We start from the raw sequence: 19951 nt of genomic DNA, 5'->3' as shown, positions 1-19951 counted from the left end.
TACAAACACCATTGGTAAGTCAAATCACAGGCTCTCGAAGGGATCAGTGTTCTTGCTGTGAGTGACCCGTGGGGGTCTGTTACAGGTGACTGGCTTCTGCAGCAGAGAACAGTCGCTTCTCGGGCACCCGTCTGTAATATGTGGGGGAAACCTGTTGTGGTGTTATGGGCACCTGCATTTGAGACAGGCTGGAGGCCTCGTGCAGCCAGATATAAAACAGCATTGGAGTTTCTCGAAAGTATCACTAAACTTTCTAACATCGCAAGGACTGTGCCTCTGCTTCGGACCTCATTGTGGCAGATACAGCTGAGTTATTCCCTGACCTGGTACACAGTGATCGTGAATCGAGAGGCAGAGGACAATCCCAACCAGCTCTCTAAAACCACCCTGTCCTCTCTGGTTACTCAGGAGCAGACAACGCTCCCCTGCGATGTTGTTGACAGCACAGCAGATCCCTGGTAGCCCCGTGCTGATTGTGGCTACGTGGGACCCTCTTCCTCCCCTCCCCCGCTGTAGCCCTTCTCCTTGGCAAGGGCGTGAATCCTAATGGTGCCTCTGCCTGGCTGGACCTGCACAGTCCCTGGTCTGGCCTGGGAGCCTCCAGGGTAACAATTGATCTAGGCAATGGGGTAACACCAAAGTACCGATCCCAACCCCGGGCACTCTTGGATTAGCATCCCGGGAACCGTGATATGGCATCCCAGGATGGACCTGGCTCTCGCAATAGGAAGGCAGGCTAAGGGCTGTAGGATGCGCTCTGGAGTGGACTCAGGGATGGAGCATTTGCCTGGGGAGCCCAGGGGCGTGGGTTCAAGTCCTCCCCACGCTGGGAGCAGCAGGACAGCCAACACTAGCTGCCCAGGAACGGACCTGGCTCCCATATTTGGCAGCCAGGACAAGGAATCTGCCTAAGATAGAGAGGTGGGTGGTGTTCAGGCGTGGCTTAGGAGATAGGGCATGCGCTGGGCTAGATCCTGCACCACTCAGGCAGTGGCCAAGCAGCCTACCCTGGCTGCCCCAGGGATAGACCTGGCTCCTGCATTAGGAAGGACAGACGCGGGGCATAGGGAGGTTCTAGTGTGGACTAGGGGGTGGGGCATTGGCCTGGGGAACGCGCGGGGAAGGTTCAAGTTCTGCCCACCCTGGGAGCGGCGGCACAGGCTGCCTAGGGATGGAGCTGGCTCCTCTATGATAAAGGACCCGCTGAATGTCACAACCCAGTGACATCAGCAGGGGCACATCAATTGACACATGCAGCTTGCAGCAGTAAATGAGACTTAACCAGCTGCCCTTTACACTGGCGCCCACCACCCCACCCCTGAGTGTGCACGGCAGGGGTGGGATCAGGGGAGGATTCCCTGCTCTGTTTCCTGGCACTGGCCAGTCAGCCGACAGGACACTGGGCTGGACGGGCCTTTGGCCGCTCGTATGTAATGTCGGTGTGATAGACATGTGTGTGGGTGCGTGTGAGCCTCTAGACACTGGGTCCAGCGCGCTCTTGGTCCAGCACAGCCCTTCGGCCACAAGGGCAGCGCAATTCTCACTCGGGATCGTCACAGCCCCTCAAGAGCTGGGAGCCGGGATACCCAGAGGCCGGTAGCTCGGGCTCCTGGTTAAAGGATAAGGCCACTTTGTCTGTACTCAGCCTCTGGCAAGCCATTAGCATCCTGTCGCTGTCCCCTCCCCCTATGAACAGCCTGTCACTGTCCCCTTCCCCTTTTAACAGCCTGTCCCAGTCCCCTTCTCCATTAGCATCCTGTCGCTGTCCCCTCCCCCTATGAACAGCCTGTCACTGTCCCCTTCCCCTTTTAACAGCCTGTCCCAGTCCCCTCCTCCATTAGCATCCTGTCGCTGTCCTCTCCCCCTATGAACAGCCTGTCACTGTCCCCTTCCCCTTTTAACAGCCTGTCCCAGTCCCCTCCTCCATTAGCATCCTGTCCCCTCCCCCTATTAACAGCCTGTCTCTGTCCCCTCCCCCATTAGCATCCTGTCCCCTCCCCCTATTAACAGCCTGTCTCTGTCCCCTCCCCCATTAACAGCCTGTCTCTGTCCCCTCCCCCATTAATATCCCGTCCCCTCCCCCTATTAACAGCCTGTCTCTGTCCCCTCCCCCATTAACATCCTGTCACTGTCCCCTTCCCATTTTAACAGTGTCTCTGTCCCCTCCCCCATTAGCATCCTGTCCCCTCCCCCTATTAACAGCCTGTCTCTGTCCCCTCCCCCATTAACATCCTGTCATTGTCCCCTCCCCCATTAACAGCCTGTCTCTGTCCCCTCCCCCATTAATATCCCGTCCCCTCCCCCTATTAACAGCCTGTCTCTGTCCCCTCCCCCATTAATATCCTGTCATTGTCCCCTCCCCCATTAACATCCTGTCCCCTCCCCCTATTAACAGCCTGTCTCTGTCCCCTCCCCCAGTAACATCCTGGCCATGGCCCCTCCTCCTATTTATGTCCTGTCGCTGTCCCCTCCCCCTCAAGCACACTCCCAAACTTCCAGGTGGTGGCAGCACTTGGCGCCAGGACCACAGCCCGGCTCAGTCAGCTCCGTGCCTGGCAACGTCTGTGCCCTGGCTCCAGGGCAGCCCAACAGCAGCTGCCGTGGCTCCCTGTGAGCTCCAAGTCCAGCAGACTGTGAGCAGCAGCTTCTGGCCATTGCTCCGGGCTTGGACAGGGCTCCTCAGATCAACCTCAGCTCCCCTGTCCAGGGTCCTAGCTCCCATTCACAGCAGAGCTGGTAACTCCTGCCCCAGCCCTGTCTCCCAGCCCTGAGCTCACTTCCCCACCCTAACTCCCATCCAAGCCCCCTCCTGGACCCCCAAATGCCTCATCCACAGCCTCACACCAGAGCCCATGCCTTCAGCAGACCCTTCTCTCCCTCCTGCACACACCCTTCTGCCCCAGCCTGCAACCCCCTCCTTCACTCTGAACCCCTCATGTTTGGCCCCACTCTGAAGTCTGGGGCGGGGGCGGGGGACACAAACTCGAATAGCCCAGAGCCCCCAGAAAAGTTAATCCAACCCTGGGTGTGGTGTTTTCTCAAATCAATTCTGCATCTCTTTCCCCTTTTAACCGAAGTCTTTGCTGTACACCAACTCAGTGCTCAGGAGGGGAGTGGTATACTTAGCTATAAACATTTTTTAATCAACTGACGTGGATAATTCATATTCAAGAGTCCTAAATGAGTTTAAAACTAGGTGATTGGGCAACAAAATGGCAAATTAATTTAAATGTTGATAAATACAAAGTAATGCACATTGGAAAGATAATCCCAACTATACATACAAAACAATGGGGATTAATTTAGCTATAACCACTCAAAAGAGAGATCTTGGAGTCATTGTGGATAGTTTTCTGAAAACATCCACTCAGTGGGCAGTGGCAGTCGAAAAAGCAAACAGAATGTTAGAAGTCATTTAACAAACAGAAAATAAGAGAGAATAGCTTACTGCCTCTCTAGAAATCTACGGTACACCCACAGCTTGACTACTGTGTGCAGATGTGGTCGCCTCATCTCAAAAAAGATGTATTGGCATTGGAAAAGGTTCAGAAAAGAGCAACAAAAATGATTTGGGGTTTGGAACGGGTGCCATATGAAGAGAGATTAAAAAGACTGGGACTTAGAAAAGAGCAGACTATGTGGGGATATGATAGAGGTCTATAAAATTATGACTGGCATAGAGAAAGTGAATAAGGAAAAGTTATTTTCTTGTTTCCATAACATAAGCACTAAGGATCACCAAATGAAATGATTAGGTAAAGGTTTAAAACAAACAAAAGAAAGTTTTTCTTCAAACAGTGCACAGTCAATCTATGGAACTCCTTGCCAGAGGATGTTGTGAAGACTAGGACTTAAACAGAGTAAATTCTAGAGTAGATAGATTCATGGAGGTTAGGTCCATCAATGTCTATTAGCCAGGATGGGGAGGGATGGTGTCCCTAGCCTCTGTTTGTCAGAAGCTGGGAATGGGTAACAGAGGAGGGATCACTTGATGATCACTCCCTCTGCAGCATCGGGCATTGGCCACTGTGGGCAGACAGGGCACTGGGCTAGAGCCACTAAAGTCCCTGTGTTCCTGTCCAGCCCTTCCTGGTGGTAGATGGAGGCAGCTCAGCATACTGCTAAGGCTGAGGGGGCCCAGGCCTATTAGATTTTGTGGAGCTCCTTAAGTTCTTGGGTGGGGCCAAAAATGAGAGGCTCACTGTGCGAGAGGGGGTGTGGGTTGAGGCAGGAGGGTGGGCGTGGCAAGGGGTAAGGCTCCAAATGTGGGGATGGGGCTATGGATGAGGCATTAGGAGTGCAGGAGGGGGCTCAGGGCAAGAGGCCGGGTTGGGCTCTAGGAGGGAGCTAGGGGTTCTGGAGTAGGCTCTGGACTGGGGTGGGAGAGAGTTAGGAATGAGGATGTGGGAGGAGGCTCAGGGCTGGAGATGGGGCAGGGATTGGGGTGTGGAGCACTTACTTGGGACAGCTCCCATTTGCTGGGGGGAACAGGTGGCCTGCACTACCCTGCACTTGCAGGCACTGCCACCCACAATTCCTAAAGTCTTTCTTAATCCAGGCCTGCAGGCTGCTGTTCTTCTGCCCCCAGCTGCAGCTGCGTCACCATGTGCACCAGAAAGCTCCGTCCCTGCTCCGCCCTTGCCTAGAGGCTCAGTCTTTGCAGCTTCCATTGGCCAGGAATGGCAGCCAATAGGAGCTGCAATGGGCGCTGCTTTAGAGAAGTGAAGGGCAGGGTGAGCCACATGGAGCCACTTGTTTGCCCCCCGCTGCCACCAAATGGGAGCTGTCCCAAGTAAACACCCTGCACCCCAGTCCCCTTCCCCCTCTCAGCCCTTAGCCCCCTCCCGCATGCTGAGTTGCTAATTCCTTCCCAGAGCCTGCATCTGTAAATATTAAATGCCAGTATTAGGTAATGTTAGAGGCTGCAATGTTTGCTGTATGTTAGGTTCGCTGTCCCCTGCCAGCCATCCTCTCTGACCTGCGGAGAGCAGTGGCCTCAGCGCCATTGGTAAAGATGCATCATGTCTGTGTCTGTCAGGGATGTCGAGGCAGGAAAGGATCAGAGCGGTTCTGGTGACTGAGTATGGTTGCCATATGTTATAGGGTTTGCTGATGGAGGTGAGCGATGGATTGATTACTGATACCATATGGCAAAGGGTTGCTGATGTAAGCAACTGATGTTGCAGAACTCTGTGATTTGCAGTTACAAAGAGAGCTGTACTTTGTAGTGCTATTGTTTTGGTCTGAGTGAAGAATGCCCCTGCTAACTAGATACCTTCAAAGGTTGTTTCTAGGCTCAGATGGGCCAAAGAGGGGAGCCGGGATCCTGGAGGTGTTGGAAGGTCACATAAACTCTCCGGTCATGATGAGAGCAGATTGACAACCCCGGGGGTGAAGCTAGTGCCCCTGATCCTTGGGAATGGACAGAGAAGCTGAAACCCACTTGGGGCAACTCCCTGAAAGCACAAATGTCCAACGAACAGAAAAACAACCCCAAGATAAACATGCGTGCACATGTGACTGATTGGACATGACTGCAAAACCCAGAGTCTCCAGGGGTGGGCCACTTTGCAGCCGTTCTCTGGGCACAACCCACCAAGCAGCGGCCTTGGAGCATCGCGACTGACAAAACCTGGCTGCCTGCTCACATCCAGCCAAACTGGGCACTGGTAACTGTAACACTGTTGGCAGGAGTGAGTGTGTGTGTGTGTGCGTGTGTGTGTGTGTGCGCTCATGCACATGTGCTGATTTCTGTATTACATTCTCAATAAATGCGGTGCCTTTTCCCCCTAAAAAGATCTCATGTGCTTCTTATTCACTTAACTCCCAACCCAGTGCCCGCTCCAGCATCTTAGCTCCCCCTAGACCCCACTCTCCACTCTTCTGCACTCCAAACCTCTTAGCCCCAGCCTGGAGCCCTCTCCTGCACCCCAAATGTTTCAGCCCCATTGCAAAACCCACACCCACAGCTGGAGCCCTCATTTACTCCTGCACCCACCCCCTTGTCTCACTTCATAGCCCCCTCCCACACACTGAACTTCTAATTTTTGGCCTCGCCCCGGAGCCTAGGTGGCACCCAAGGTCTAATAGGAAGCATTAAAATCCAGTCCTGGCCATGGACCCATGTAGCTCGGCTCCCCTTATACCAGGGCAGTTCCAGAAGACTGGAAGAGAGCTAAGGTACCAGTGTTCATAGAGGGCAAACAGGATGACATTTTGCCCATGGGCTGGTTAGCCTGGTATTAATTATTCAAGCCAAATCATGGAAAGGCTATTATGGGTATAAGCTGATAAAGAATTAATGGATGGGATGACATTTAATGCCAGTCTATATCGTTTTATGGAAAGCAAAGCTTAGGAAACAAACCTGAGCTTATCCTATGATGAGAAACAAGAAACATTCAAAAGAAGACACACTGCACCGTTTGGATGTGTGGATTCTCTAGCTCTGGAGGTTCCCCAATCCAACCTGGATGCGGTGATGCTGGCAGATAGGTACCAGCTCAGGCCATGGTCTCCCTGTCTCAGTGGAACCCTGACAAACACATGGCTGGAATCAGTCTGGCTTGCTGAGACATTTAAAATTGTTAAAGCAAGTATTAGAAATGTAAGAGCAAGTTTAGTGTTTAGACTTTATGGAATGCTGGTGAGGCTCCGCCTGCATTAATTTCACCAGATGGACGGAGTGCAACATTAATAGAACCCTGAGAATCCGTGATATCCACATCTGTGGACGTGAGTATCCACGGCTCATTTTTGTGGATGTGGATGTAGATACAAATTTTGCATCTAGGCTCCTGCAAATGTGCAGATATCTGCTTTATATCCACAGGTTTCCACATCCTGGATGACATCCACTAGGGCTTTGTCCACACTACAAAGTTTTGTTATCAAAACCTGCCTGTTGGTGACAAACCAGTGAAAGCGTACACGCTGCAATGCAACTTTTGTTGGGAAACACTCCCCCCCCCACAAGAGATTTTTTCTTTTCCCCTCCCTTTACTGTTGACAAAGACGCAGTGTGGACTCTGCTTTTGTTTTGTCCATAGAACTGGCTTCCAACAGTATCCCGTAATGCCTACCCTGATGGCTCCGCTCAGTGTTTTGATCTCTGCTGCCCTGCAGGCCTGCGCCCTTCCCCTTTCAAAGCTCTGGGAAGTGTCTGACAGCTCACTCAGCTGTTTAGGGACCAAAGAAAGCACAAATCTCTGGGCTGCTCCAGTTCTGCCCTGTACTAGAAACCCAGCATCAGGCAGGCTGCTGCTGCAAAGGACACGGGACAGCCTGCTGTGCTGCTTTGATATCCTCAGCACCGAGAGCTCACAGAGCTACTCATGATGCTGCTCCCAGCAGCTGAGGGAGAGCTGAGGAGGATCCCAAGATGCACAGCTATCAGCTCTGCCTTCCCAAAACACGGCACTGTGGGATACTGTGATGGGGTGTATCAGCTCTGCACTGGAGTTGCCTTGGCCCAGCTGGCTGAGAAGGCCCCCCCCCCCACAGCCCTACTTGGCATGCTCCAACAGAAGACTGTGGATAAAAGCTTCTGGAGCCGCTCAGTCTGGGCTGTCTGCTGAAGGGGAAGAAGGCGCTGAAGGAGCTCCAGGGGGAAAGTGCTGTTGGACCAGGCCACGGCAGCCAAGCTGAGGGAGGTTACCAGAGAAGCTGCGGAACGAGGGAGAAAATATGGAGAAGACGTCTTCCAGGTAGCGGTAGGAAGTAGCCCAGGGTGGGGAATCGCTCCCTGAGTGCTCAGCGTGTTGTGGCAGGATTCCCTGCTGAGTGAGCAGTGAACGGAGCCACTGCCAACAGGGCCCTGGGCTGGGACCCAGTGGCATGGGGGGGCCTGGGTCCTCTTACCCCCTCCCCCGTGTGGGGGAGTTTTCCCTGCATATGGACTTATGGTGTTGGGCTGTATTATCCTGAGTAGCAGGGACTTGCCTATAGACTTAGGCTGCCGGGCTGTATTACTCTGATTATAAAGGACTTGCATATGAACTTATGCCGTTGGGCCACAATACCCTGAGGAAAGGGCTGAGGCTCTTCTTGATACAGGAGATAAGGAATCACCCCCTACAGCAGAGGAGGAGAAGCCTCGTACCCCCAAGGCTGGGAGGTCTGCTGCCAGCACTGCGAATAGGAAATGTAGGGTAGTGGTGATCAGAGATTCCCTTCTGAGGGGGTCAGAGGCGCCCAATCTGTCGTCCTGACATATTATCTCGGGAGGTATGCTGCCTGCCAGGGGGCCGTATCCGAGATGTTATGAAGGCATTGTCGAGGATTATCCGGCCCTCTGACTACTATCGCACACTACTCATCCATGTGGGTACTAATGATACTGTGAGGTGTGACACTGAACGGATCAAGAATGACTACAGGGCTCGGAGTACGGGTGAAGGAGTTTGGAGCGCAGGTGGTATTCTCTTCGATCCTTCCTGTCAAAGGTAGGGGCCTGGGCAGAGACAGGTGCATCCTGGAGGTGAATGCCTGGCTGTGAAGATGGTGTCGCCAGGAGGGCTTTGGCTTCCTCAACCACGGGATGCTATTTCAGGAAGGACTGCTAGGCAGGGATGGCGTTCACCTTTTGAGGAAGAGGAAGACTATATTTGGATACAGACTGACTAACCTAGTGAGGAGGACTATAAACTAGGTTCGACGGGGGCAGGTGACCAAAGCCCATGGGTAAGTGAAGAACATAGAGACCTGGGAGATGGGTTGGAAATGGGCAGGATTGTGGGCTATAATAGCAGAGAGAAAGGAGGAACAAGGCAGAACTGGGAGGCAAGATCAAATCAGTATCTTAGATACCTCTATACAAATGCGAGAAGTGCGGGTAATAAGCAGGAAGAACTGGAAGTGCTAACAAATAAATACAACTATGACATCGTTGGTATCACAGACTTGGTGGGATAATACACATGACTGGAATATTGGTATGGAAGGGTTCAGCTTGCTCAGGAAGGAGAAGTGGGGGAAGAAGGGAGGAGGTGTTGCCTTATAGATTAAACATTTCCTGGAGAGCTTGGAAATTGGCTGGGGTCCGCTGTTTGCACTCAGGTAGCTCAGTGTGGGTGGGGGGTGCCACCTGCAATAACAGGGCACAGCAGTTCCCACAGCTCTGAGACTGCACCACAAAGGTAACAAACGATCACAGGTATAAGCAAAAGATCCTCTGGGTTAGCACTAAAGGACACATTAAGCTTGTGTAAGAAGCTTCTGAACCAGTGCTTACATTGCAACTAGCTGGAATGGGAAAGAACTCCTGGCTGTGCTTGTGCAAATACAGTTCACCTAGTTGCTTAGGCCTGATAGATATTCAATTGTTAGAATGGTATTTTGCCTATTTTAACCAATTTGGCTCTGTTGTGGGGTCACAAACCATGTTAACCCTAAATGTGGGAATTGTCAAATAGGACCATCGTTGCTTGCAGTTATTAGGAATGCAGAAAATCAGACTGTGTTTAACTCAGTTCAAAGGAGAGACATTGCCTTCTCAGATGGACAAGGCTTTCTCTTCCAAACTCTGTGAAGTCAGTTGGGGGGAAGAACAGAGCTCTGAACCAGCAGGCTACATATCTTCCAGGTGTGAGCTGTAAGACTGGTTCAACTTGTTTATCTTCCCACCCCTGTTCTAATGATAGAACTAAAACAGACTCCATGATGAGGCTCTTTATTATTTTAAAATGTCATTCCAGTGGGTGCTGGAATCTTTTGTCTGGACAGTGTTGTGGGCCGAGAGCTGAAATCACTAGGTTTGGCCTAGAGCCAAATCCATCACAAGGATGGCCAGCAGGAGCAGCAGCTGGTGGGAGCAGCTGGCCGGCAGGAGTGACTGGCAGGGGTGGCCAGCAGGCGGCCAGTAGGACAGCTGGCAGGAGCAAGCAGTTGGCAAGCACCCAGTAGGCTGCCAGCAAAGAAGCACCAGAGAGCAGAGAGCTGGTGGATGGCGAGTGACTGGTGGAGTGGGTGAGGTGCCTCCTACTCCCTTGCCCACACACTCAGGATGGGAGGTGAATTCTACTAAGCACCTCTGAGCTCTGGCCTGCCCTGGACAAGGAGCAGCAACTCTGAGTGGGATGCAGAGATGGGTTGGGCATATGACTAGGACACTTACATTGCTGGACTTGTGAGCCTGAGAGGCAAAGGACGTTGCTCAACCTACCTGAGCTGGGATCTTTCCTCGTGGTTTGGTTATGAACTCTGTGTGTGGTGTTTTCCCACATTAATGCCACGTTACTTCTCTCTCTCTTCTATTAAGTTTCTTTTCTATGCTCAGACTCTGTGCTTGTGGGAGGGGAAGTATTGCCTCCTGGAGACACCCAGGAGTGTGTGTGAATTTCCCAGGTTACAGGGAAAGTACCCATTATTTGATTTTTTTTTGTCATTAGGACGTGGAGTGTAGCAGGCCATCCAGTCTTTTTTCATAATAAATTGCCCAGGGAGGTTGTGGAATCTCCATCTGTGGAGATATTTAAGAGTAGGTTAGAGAAATGTCTATCAGGGATGGTCTAGACAGTGCTGTGTCCTGCCATGAGGTCCCTCTCGAGGTCCCTTCCAGTCCTAGAATTGGCCTGTAGAATTGGCTTGTGGAATTGGCCTGAAACAATGTGGTGACTTTGAGATCCATTAATGAGTGCCCAGGCAAGTTGAAATGTTCCCCAACAGGTTTCATCTGAAGAAGTGGGTTGTGCCCACAAAAGCTCATGATCCCATCGACATGTTCTGTTATCTATAAGATGCTGCAAGGCTATTTGTTGTTTTTTAAGTGTTTCTGGGTTTCTGTGTGTTGCCTTTTCAGATTTGTGTCCATTAATTCTTTCCCATAGAGACTGTCCAGTTTGGCCAATATACAGGGCAGAGGGGCATTGCTGGCATTTGATGGCATAGATCACATTAGTGGATGTGCAGTTAAATGAGCCTCCAATGTTGGTGGTTTAGGTCCTGTGATATAGCTTGTATAGAAGTTGACACGAGTTGATTGCAGGGGTGGGTTCCTGGATGAGTGTGATGGAGGAGTGCTGCATGGTTGCTGGAAAGAATTTGTTTGAGGTTAGTGAGTTGTCTGTAGGCAAGGATTTGCCTGTCCCCCAATGCCTATGAGAAAAGTAGAGAACAGTGAAAACACTGTGGCTACGTCTACATTGGCAAGATTTGTGTAAATACTTTTAACGCAAGAGTTTTTGCGTTAAAGTATTTGCACAAAAGAGCGTCTACACTGGCATGTGCTTTTGTGCAAAAGATGTGCTTTTGCGCAAAGCATCCATGCCAGTGTAGATGCTCTCTTGCGCAAGAAAGCTCAGATGGCCATTTTAGCCATCGGGCTTTCTTGTGCAAGAAATTCATGTTGCCTGTCTACACTGGCCTCTTGTGCAAGAATGGTTGTGCAAGAGGGCTTTTTCCTGAGTGGGAGCATCATAGTTCTTGCGCAAGAAGCACTGATTTTACACATTAGAACGTCAGTGTTCTTGCGCAAGAACTCCCCACCAGTGTAGACAGGCAGCATGTTTTTGCGCATCTATAAAAAGGGGAATAAGAACAACCCAGGAAACTACAGACCGGTCAGTTTAATGTCTGTCCCAGGGAAGATAATGGAGCAGGTAATTAAGGAAATCATATGCAAACACTTGGAAGGTAATAAAGTGATAGGGAATAGCCAGCATGGGTTTGTGAAGAACAAGTCATGCCAAACTAATCTGATAGCTTTCTTTGATAGGATAACGAGCCTTGTGGATAAGGGAGAAGCGGTGGATGTCATATACCTAGACTTTAGTAAGGCATTTGATACGGTCTCGCATGATATTCTTATTGATAAACTAGGCAAATATAACTTAGATAGGGCCACGATAAGGTGGGTGCATAATTGGCTGGATAACCGTAGTCAGAGAGTTGTTGTTAACGGTGCTAAATCCTGCTGGAAAGGGATAACAAATGGAGTTCCGCAAGGGTCTGTTTTGGGACCCGTCCTGTTCAATATCTTCATCAATGATGTAGATATTGGGATAGAGAGTACGCTTATTAAGTTTGCAGATGATACCAAACTGGGTGGGGTTGCAACTTCTTTGGAGGATAGGGACATAATTCAAAATGACCTTAGCAAGTTAGAGAAATGGTCAGAGGTAAACAGGATGAGGTTTAATAAAGAGAAATGCAAAGTGCTCCACTTAGGAAGGAACAATCAGTTCCATACATGCAAGATGGGAAGCGACTGTCTAGGAAGGAGCATGGCGGAAAGGGATCTAGGGGTCATAGTGGACCACAAGTTGAATATGAGTCAACAGTGTGACGCTGTTGCAAAAAAAGCAAATATGATTCTAGGTTGTATCAACAGGTATGTTGTAAGCAAAACTCGTGAAGTCATTCTGCCGCTCTACTCTGCACTAGTTAGGCCTCAGCTGGAGTACTATGTCCAGTTCTGGGCGCCACATTTCAAGAAAGATGTGGAGAAATTGGAAAGAGTACAGAGAAGAGCGACAAGAATGATTAAAGGTCTAGAAAACATGACCTATGAAGCCAGGCTTCATGAACTGGGCTTGTTTAGTTTGGAAAAAAGAAGATTAAGGGGGGACATGATAGCGGTTTTCAAATATCTAAAAGGGTGTTACAAAGAGGAAGGAGAAAATTTGTTCCTCTTGGTTTCTGAGGACAGGATAAGGAGTAATGGGCTTAAAGTGCAGCAGGGGAGGTTTAGATTGGACATTAGGAAAAAATTCCTAACTGTCAGGGTGGTCAAATATTGGAATAAATTGCCAAGGGAGGTGGTGGAATCTCCCTCTCTGGAGCTATTTAAGAACAGGTTAGATAGACATCTGTCAGGGATGGTGTAGATGGAGCTTGGTCCTGCCTTGAGGGCGGGGGGCTGGACTCGATGACCTCTCGAGGTCCCTTCCAGTCCTATTATTCTATGATTCTATGATTCTATGAAAATCATGCCAATGTAGACACAGCCTTTGTTGCCTTCATTGACCTGACCAAAGTGTGTAATGTGGTTCGTAGATCCAATCTGTACAAAATTAGATGCCTTCAAAGCTCTTCTGCATAATAAATTCTTTCCACTTGGATATGCAAAGCACAGTCCAATGCAAAGGAAACTCCTCTGAAAGTTTTGAGATAAAATGCATCGTAAAACAACGATGTATTTTGGCACCCACACTGTTTGGAATACTCATCTCAGTACTTTTGCATTTAAAATATAGATATGTTTATCATCACATGCAATCTTATGGCAAGCATTCAACGTTGCTAGACTGGACATGGACTAAGTTGTGAAAAGCTGTGAAAAGTTGCTCAGAGAGAGGCCGATGCTGCTGCTCTTGTCTCTCACAGTAAAGGTAATGTACAAGAGCTCATAAATCACCTCCAAGATGCACGTCAAACATTCTCACTCACCATTAATGTGATAAAGACAGTAATCACAGGACAAGCACAGAATGCCAGTCTTCCATTAACTCATAGATACCAATCTTCAAACCGAGGATTCATGTTGCTACCTGGGAGCTACTATTAACAAGAATTTGTCCTTGGGTGAGGAGCTGGAGAGAGGTATTGGGAAGGCAGCCACCAATTTTGTTTGTCTCACAAATGAGCATTGAAGAACAAAAAGCTTATGACAAAGACTGTGATCTTGGTTTATAAAGCCTGTCAGCATCCTCCTTTATGTCAGCGAGACACAAAGCTCATGTAGTAGGCAAGAAAAGAGACTCAATAGCTTCCATCTGTGGTGCCCGAGATCCATTCCAGGCATCACTTGGTGAGATAAAATTGCCAACAAAGAAGTGCTAATAAGGCACAAATCTCCAGCCTGACAGCTATCATCAAGCTTTGCCACTGACATCAGGAAAACTTGTGTGTTGCACTGGATGCAATTTGTCCAGGACTGGCTTTTCTAATCATTCTAAAAGCTGCACTATCCGTTTCTTCATATCCTCAAAAGTCAAATGTGTGCCAAGATGAACGAGGCCATATCCATTGAGCAGGGTTGGAATTGATGACCTCCCGAGGTCTCTTCCAACCCTCACTTCCTATGACTGGTTGGTGAAATGGAAGTATGGAACTCACAACCTAGCTGGGGTTTGCACCCTGGTCCCTCACAGCCTGGTTGGCACTTGTGCTTTTGAGCCACTGCCGGTCAGTTGACCACTGATCCCATTCTGGAGAAAGCTTTAGCCCAACGCATCGAGAGAGTTTCATGGTTCCATGGGTTTGTGGCTCCAGCTTTGGAACAGATTCTTGAATGAACCACAGGGTCTTATTCTTCTTTCCGGGTAGGTCACATGGTCTCACCATGTCCTAAACTTCTGGGCTTCTGCCCTCCTTCACACCATGAGCCCTGCCTGGGGAGTCCAGCTGAAATGGACCCCAGCAGAGACTTGTCTGCACTTCAGGGACTAACTACTTCACCCCAACAGCTACTTGCAGTGGCCCACAAGAAGCATTTTCAAAGCAGTCAGGGTTATTAATCAGCTGGCATCCAGCATGGTAAATCCTTAATCGGCACAGAGACATGCATGTCTCATTCTGGTCGGCCCAGAACAGTTCCCTAACCATCCTGTGGTGAGCTCCATTTTCAGGCTCCACGGTTCCCAGGGAAGAGCCTGAGTCCCTAAGGGGCAGGCTTGATTCAGTTCAGTTCACACCTTTCCTGCCAGAGCTTCCTGTTCTTAGGTATTGATTGTTCAGTCTCTAGGGGATCTAACAACAGTTCCTTAATAAGGCAGTCATTGCACCCAGACAGCTGGATGACACACATGGGTAGCAATGCAATATACACACAGGGAAACTGAGTCATGCCCTGGATTCACGAAAATATTACAGAAAACTCCCACCTCATCAACTGGGTAACATTGTCCGGTCTGAGTCCTGCAGGAGGTGAGACAAGATGACCTAATGGTCCCTTGTGGCTTTAAAAAAATCTGTCACCCTGCCTCCAGGCCTGCTCAGCTCTCCCCGCCCCTTAAGTACGCGGCTTGGACTCCTGGCCTCTCCTCCAGGCTGCGTCAGCTTGGCCCATCCCCTCGGGGATGCAAGGTCCAGCTGTGGGTCCAGCTAACCCGTCTCCTAGCAACTCGAGGGAGAATGTGGCTATTTCAGCCCAAGGCAAGGCCTGATGATGTCACAATGGCACCAGGGAGCCATGCCTGGTGATGGGGGTGCTGGCCTGGCTGCCCTTGAGGCTCCTGCCCCTGCTGCTCCTGGAGATGCGGGGTTACAACTCGAAGAGTGAGCAGCATGTGGGGACTTCCACGGAGACGGCTGGGGCACCTGCCCCCACTCGTGCCATGACCCAGCCCCATGCCAGTGCTCAGACACACTCCCTGGGGGAGCCCCACACTGCCCATGCTCCCCAGTGGGGTTCTCTGCAGCACAGGAAGTGGTGGAGCCAGAGCCTTTCCTCACAGGGAGGAAGGGGCAGTGGGGAAAAGACCTTCCATTACAGCAGGTGGAGGAGGGCAGAGAGGGAGGTGCCTTTGCCCATCGGAAGATGGAGGAGGCAGCGCTGTGAGAATTTGCATAGAGTTTAGGCTGGTCCAAATAAGCAGACCCCAGCCCCAGATGTGAGAAATACATGGAGCACTCAGACTTTCCAACTGGCCACAAGGGGGTGCCATTCCCTCGCGCTTCATCTGAGCATCTTTAACTCTTGGGAGGCCCTTCTGAGACAGGTGGGGAGCCCAGGGCTGAGAGAACAGAGGCAATGCGGGTCAGGAGTGAGGGGAACTACAGAGCTTGGGAGTGGGGAATGGAGCCCAGTCCTGGGAAAGCAGGAGGCCGTGAGTCAGGGTTGGGGGGCAGTCTGTGTGAGGGTGGGGAATGGAGCCCAGCCCTGGGAAAGCAGGGGGCCATGGGTCAGGGTTGGGGGGCAGTCTGTGTGGGAGTGGGGAATGGAGCCCAGCCCTGGGAAAGCAGGGGGCCATGGGTCAGGGTTGGGGGGCAGTCTGTGTGGGGGTGGGGAACGGAGCCCAGTCCTAGGAAAGCAGGGGGCCGTGGGTCAGGGTTGGGGGGCAGTCTGTGTGGGGGTGGGGAATGGAGCCCAGTCCTGGGAAAGCAGGGGGCCGTGGGTCAGGGTTGGGGGGCAGTCTGTGTGGGGGTGGGGAACGGAGCCTAGCCCTGGGAAAGCAGGGGGCCGTGGGTCAGGGTTGGGGGGCAGTCTGTGTGGGGGTGGGGAACGGAGCCCAGCCCTGGGAAAGCAGGGGGCCATGGGTCAGGGTTGAGGGGCAGTCTGTGTGAGGGTGGGGAATGGAGCCCAGCCCTGGGAAAGCAGAGGGCCGTGGGTCAGGGTTGAGGGGCAGTCTGTGTGGGGGTGGGGAACGGAGCCCAGTCCTAGGAAAGCAGGAGGCCGTGGGTCAGGGTTGGGGGGCAGTCTGTGTGGGGGTGGGGAATGGAGTCCAGCCCTGGGAAAGCAGGAGGCCGTGAGTCAGGGTTGGGGGGCAGTCTGTGTGGGGGTGGGGAATGGAGTCCAGCCCTGGGAAAGCAGGAGGCCGTGAGTCAGGGTTGGGGGGCAGTCTGTGTGGGGGTGGGGAACGGAGCCCAGCCCTGGGAAAGCAGGGGACCGTGGGTCAGGGTTGAGGGGCAGTCTGTGTGGGGGTGGGGAACGGAGCCCAGTCCTAGGAAAGCAGGGGGCCATGGGTCAGGGTTGAGGGGCAGTCTGTGTGGGGGTGGGGAACAGAGCCTAGCCCTAGGAAAGCAGGGGGCCGTGGGTCAGGGTTGAGGGGCTCCATCAGAGCTTGTGTGAGTGGAGGTGGATCCCAGGAAAGCAGGAGGCCTGCAGGGCGGAATGGGGACACTGGCACAGCTGTGTTGGCATCCAAGACCTTTGGGTTTTTTTGTCGATGCCACCTCTGCTGCCAGGGGCATGGACACTGGTCTGGGGACTGGCTTGGGTCAGTCCGGCCTTCACGCTCTGGACAGGGCCCCTAAGTCTCACCCCGCCCTGCTCATGCCACCTACAGAGGGAATCTGTTCACCTGAATTTGACCTTCTCCACAGTCTGTGGGCGCCGACCCCTGGTGTCCAGCTACAGCGGGCTGCAGATCGTGGGCAGCACTGATGCTCTGCCAGGGGCCTGGCCCTGGCTCGTCAGCATCCAGATCCCCACCCGAAGGGGCCTCCAGCATTCATGTGGCGGGTCCCTCATCAGCGCCCGCTGGGTCCTCACAGCAGCTCACTGCTTCAAAGCCAAGAGAAGGTGAGGCAGGTCTGAAGGACAGTGCGTGGCAGGGAGAGGCAGCTGGGAGGGGAAACTGGCAGACACTTGGGGAATGTGAGCAGCTGATCCAGACAAGGTCAAACGGGACCATTGGACACTCTAACCTTCCGTACACCACAGGCTGTTATTTTGCCTGGTGAGCTTATATAAAGCCCAGTAATTGGGTCCAGCTAAAACATCTTCCTGAAAGCCTCTAATCTGGATCTGGAGACACTGAGGCTATGTCTACACTGCAGGCTTTTTGCGCAAGAAGCTTTTTGCAGACAAGAGCTTCCGCAGAAACTTCTTGCACAAAAGTGTGTCCACACCTCAAAAGCGCAGCGCAAAAGCGATGTGCTTTTGCACAAGAGAGTGTCTACACTGCATGGACACGCTTGCTCAAGAAAGCACCTGTGCTTTTTGCGATAGGCTCTTTTTGCACAAGAAACCCTTGTTGAGTGTCCACACACATCTTTTTGTGCAAGAACTGTTGTGCAAAAAGGCGTTATTCCTTGTAGAAAGAGGTATACCTACACCACAAAAGCCCTCTGTTCTGCCATTCTACTGTCAATTTTTTTGTGCAAAAACGTGCTTGAGGTGTGGACATTCCACAGGTTATTGTGCAAAAAAAAAAAGGCCTTTTTTGTGCAAAAACCCTGTTGTGTAAACGTAACCTGAGAGAGAATCCACCACAGCCCTTGGGATTCTCTTCACAGTTAACTATTTATGCTTTAGCCTTTAGTAAGGTATTAGCTGTGGTCTCACATGATATTCTAATCAATAAACTAGGCAAATATAATTTAGATGGGGCTACTGAAAGGTGGGTGCATAATTGGCTCAATAACGGTTCTCAGAGAGTCGTTATTAACGGTTCACAGTCCTGATGGAAGGGCATAACAAGTGGGGTTCCACAGGGGTCTGTTTTGGGACCAGTTCTGTTCAATTTCTTCATCAACGATTTAGATATTGGCATAGAAAGTATGCTTATTAAGTTTGTGGATGTTACCAAGTTGGGAGGGGTTGTGACTAATCTGGAGGGTAGGGTCATAATTCAAAATGATCTGGACAAATTGGAGAAATGGTCTGAGGTAAACAGGATGAAGTTTGATAAAGACAAATGTAAAGTGCTCCACTTAGGAAGGAACAATCAGTTTCACACATACAGAATGGGAAGCGACTGTCTGGGAAGGAGTATGGCAGAAAGGGATCTAGGGGTTCTAGTGGACCACAAGCTGAATATGAGTCAGCAGTGTGATGCTGTTGCAAAAAAAGCAACCATGATTCTGGGCTGCATTAACAGGTGTGTTGTGAACAAGACATGAGAAGTCATTCTTCCGCTCTACTCTGTGCTAGTTAGGCCTCAGTTGGAGTATTGTGTCCACATCCAGAAGGATGTGGAGAAATTGGAGAAGGTCCAGAGAAGAGCAACAAGAATGATTAAAGGTCTAGAGAACATGACCTATGAAGGAAGGCTGAAGGAATTGTGTTTGTTTAGTTTAGAAAGGAGAAGATTGAGGGGGGACATGGTAGCTGTTTTCAGGTATCTAAAATGGTGTCACAAGGAAGAGGGAGAAAACTTGTTCATCGTGGCCTCTGAGGATAAACAAGAAGCAATGGGCTTAAACTGCAGCAAGGGAGGTTTAGGTTGGACATTAGGAAAAAGTTCCTAACTTAGGGTATGTCTACACTACCCCGCTAGTTCGAACTAGGAGGGTAATGTATGCATACCGCACTTGCTAATGAAGCCCGGGATTTGAATTTCCCGGGCTTCATTAGCATAAGCGGGGAGCTGCCATTTTTAAATCCCCGCTGCTTCGAACCCCGTGCAGCGCGGCTACATGGGGCTCGAACTAGGTAGTTCGGACTAGGGTGCCTATTCCGAACTACCGGTACACCTCGTTTCACAAGGAGTAACGGTAGTTCGGAATAGGCACCTAGTCCGAACTACCTAGTTCGAGCCCCGTGTAGCCGTGCTGCACAGGGTTCGAAGCAGCGGGGATTTAAAAATGGCGGCTCCCCGCTTATGCTAATGAAGCCCAGGAAATTCAAATCCCGGGCTTCATTAGCAAGTGCGGTATGCATACATTACCCTCCTAGTTCGAACTAGCGGGGTAGTGTAGACATACCCTATCAGGGTAGTTAAACACTGGAATAAATTGCGGGATTGTGGAATCCCCATCTCTGGAGATATTTAAGAGCAGGTTAGATAAATGTCTATCAGGGCTGGTCTAGACAGTAGTTGGTCCTGCCTTTTGGGCAGGGGACTGCACTCGATGACCTCTCGAGATCCCTTCCAGTCCTAGTATTCTATGATTTTATCCATTGCTCTTGCCTCTCTGCCTCCTTTCCCTCTCGAGCACCTGCCCATCTGTTTGTTGCTCCTTAGCCAGCTCCAGGGCCCCAAACTGAGCCATGGCTAGGCCCAGGGCCCACCAAACAGCTGATTTGTGACCAGCCCAAGGGTCTGAACCCACTGGCTGGGTACTTGAGCCCTGGAGCACCCACAGAGTCAATGCCTAAGGTATCATCCTTGTTATTTATCCCATTTCTCCTTGCCCAGAGCTTTTCAACCATTCTGCCTCCTATTTCCATCTCAGGCTCAGCCAACACCTCCCCCCTTCCCCTGTGTGCCCTTTCTGAGCAAGCTGTACCCTTCTAGACCAATAGTCCAGCCATAAGGCTTGCCCACCAAGGCGCTGTGATACCCGCGATGGCATAGTCAGAGTTCCCTCTAATTTTTATGTCCATGTGTGGAATGAATTTTATTAT

The 19951-nt window shown here is 51.0% G+C and overlaps 1 protein-coding gene and 1 long non-coding RNA gene across 2 annotated transcripts in view; one reads left to right on the top strand and one right to left on the bottom strand.

Moving 5' to 3' along the window:
• Positions 1-6316: 6316 nt before the first annotated feature.
• On the bottom strand, positions 6317-15035 carry LOC142825985 (uncharacterized). Its single transcript, XR_012900272.1, has 2 exons — positions 14823-15035; positions 6317-6535 (listed from the first exon to the last, which is right to left on the bottom strand). It is a non-coding gene; the product is annotated as an uncharacterized LOC142825985 (long non-coding RNA).
• Positions 15036-15103: 68 nt separating this feature from the next.
• Positions 15104-19951, top strand: part of LOC102455626 (transmembrane protease serine 9-like) — a 28965-nt gene continuing 24117 nt past the window's right edge. The window contains 2 exon segments of the mRNA XM_075918361.1: positions 15104-15216; positions 16984-17182. Coding sequence (XP_075774476.1) covers positions 15141-15216; positions 16984-17182 — 275 coding nt within the window. The 5' untranslated portion in view covers positions 15104-15140.

This window comes from Pelodiscus sinensis, unplaced genomic scaffold (genome assembly GCF_049634645.1).
Source record: "Pelodiscus sinensis isolate JC-2024 unplaced genomic scaffold, ASM4963464v1 ctg78, whole genome shotgun sequence".
In the NCBI taxonomy this organism is placed as follows: Eukaryota; Metazoa; Chordata; order Testudines; family Trionychidae; genus Pelodiscus; species Pelodiscus sinensis.
The sequence above is the reverse complement of the archived record's forward strand: the minus strand, read 5'-3'. Positions and strand labels throughout refer to the sequence as shown.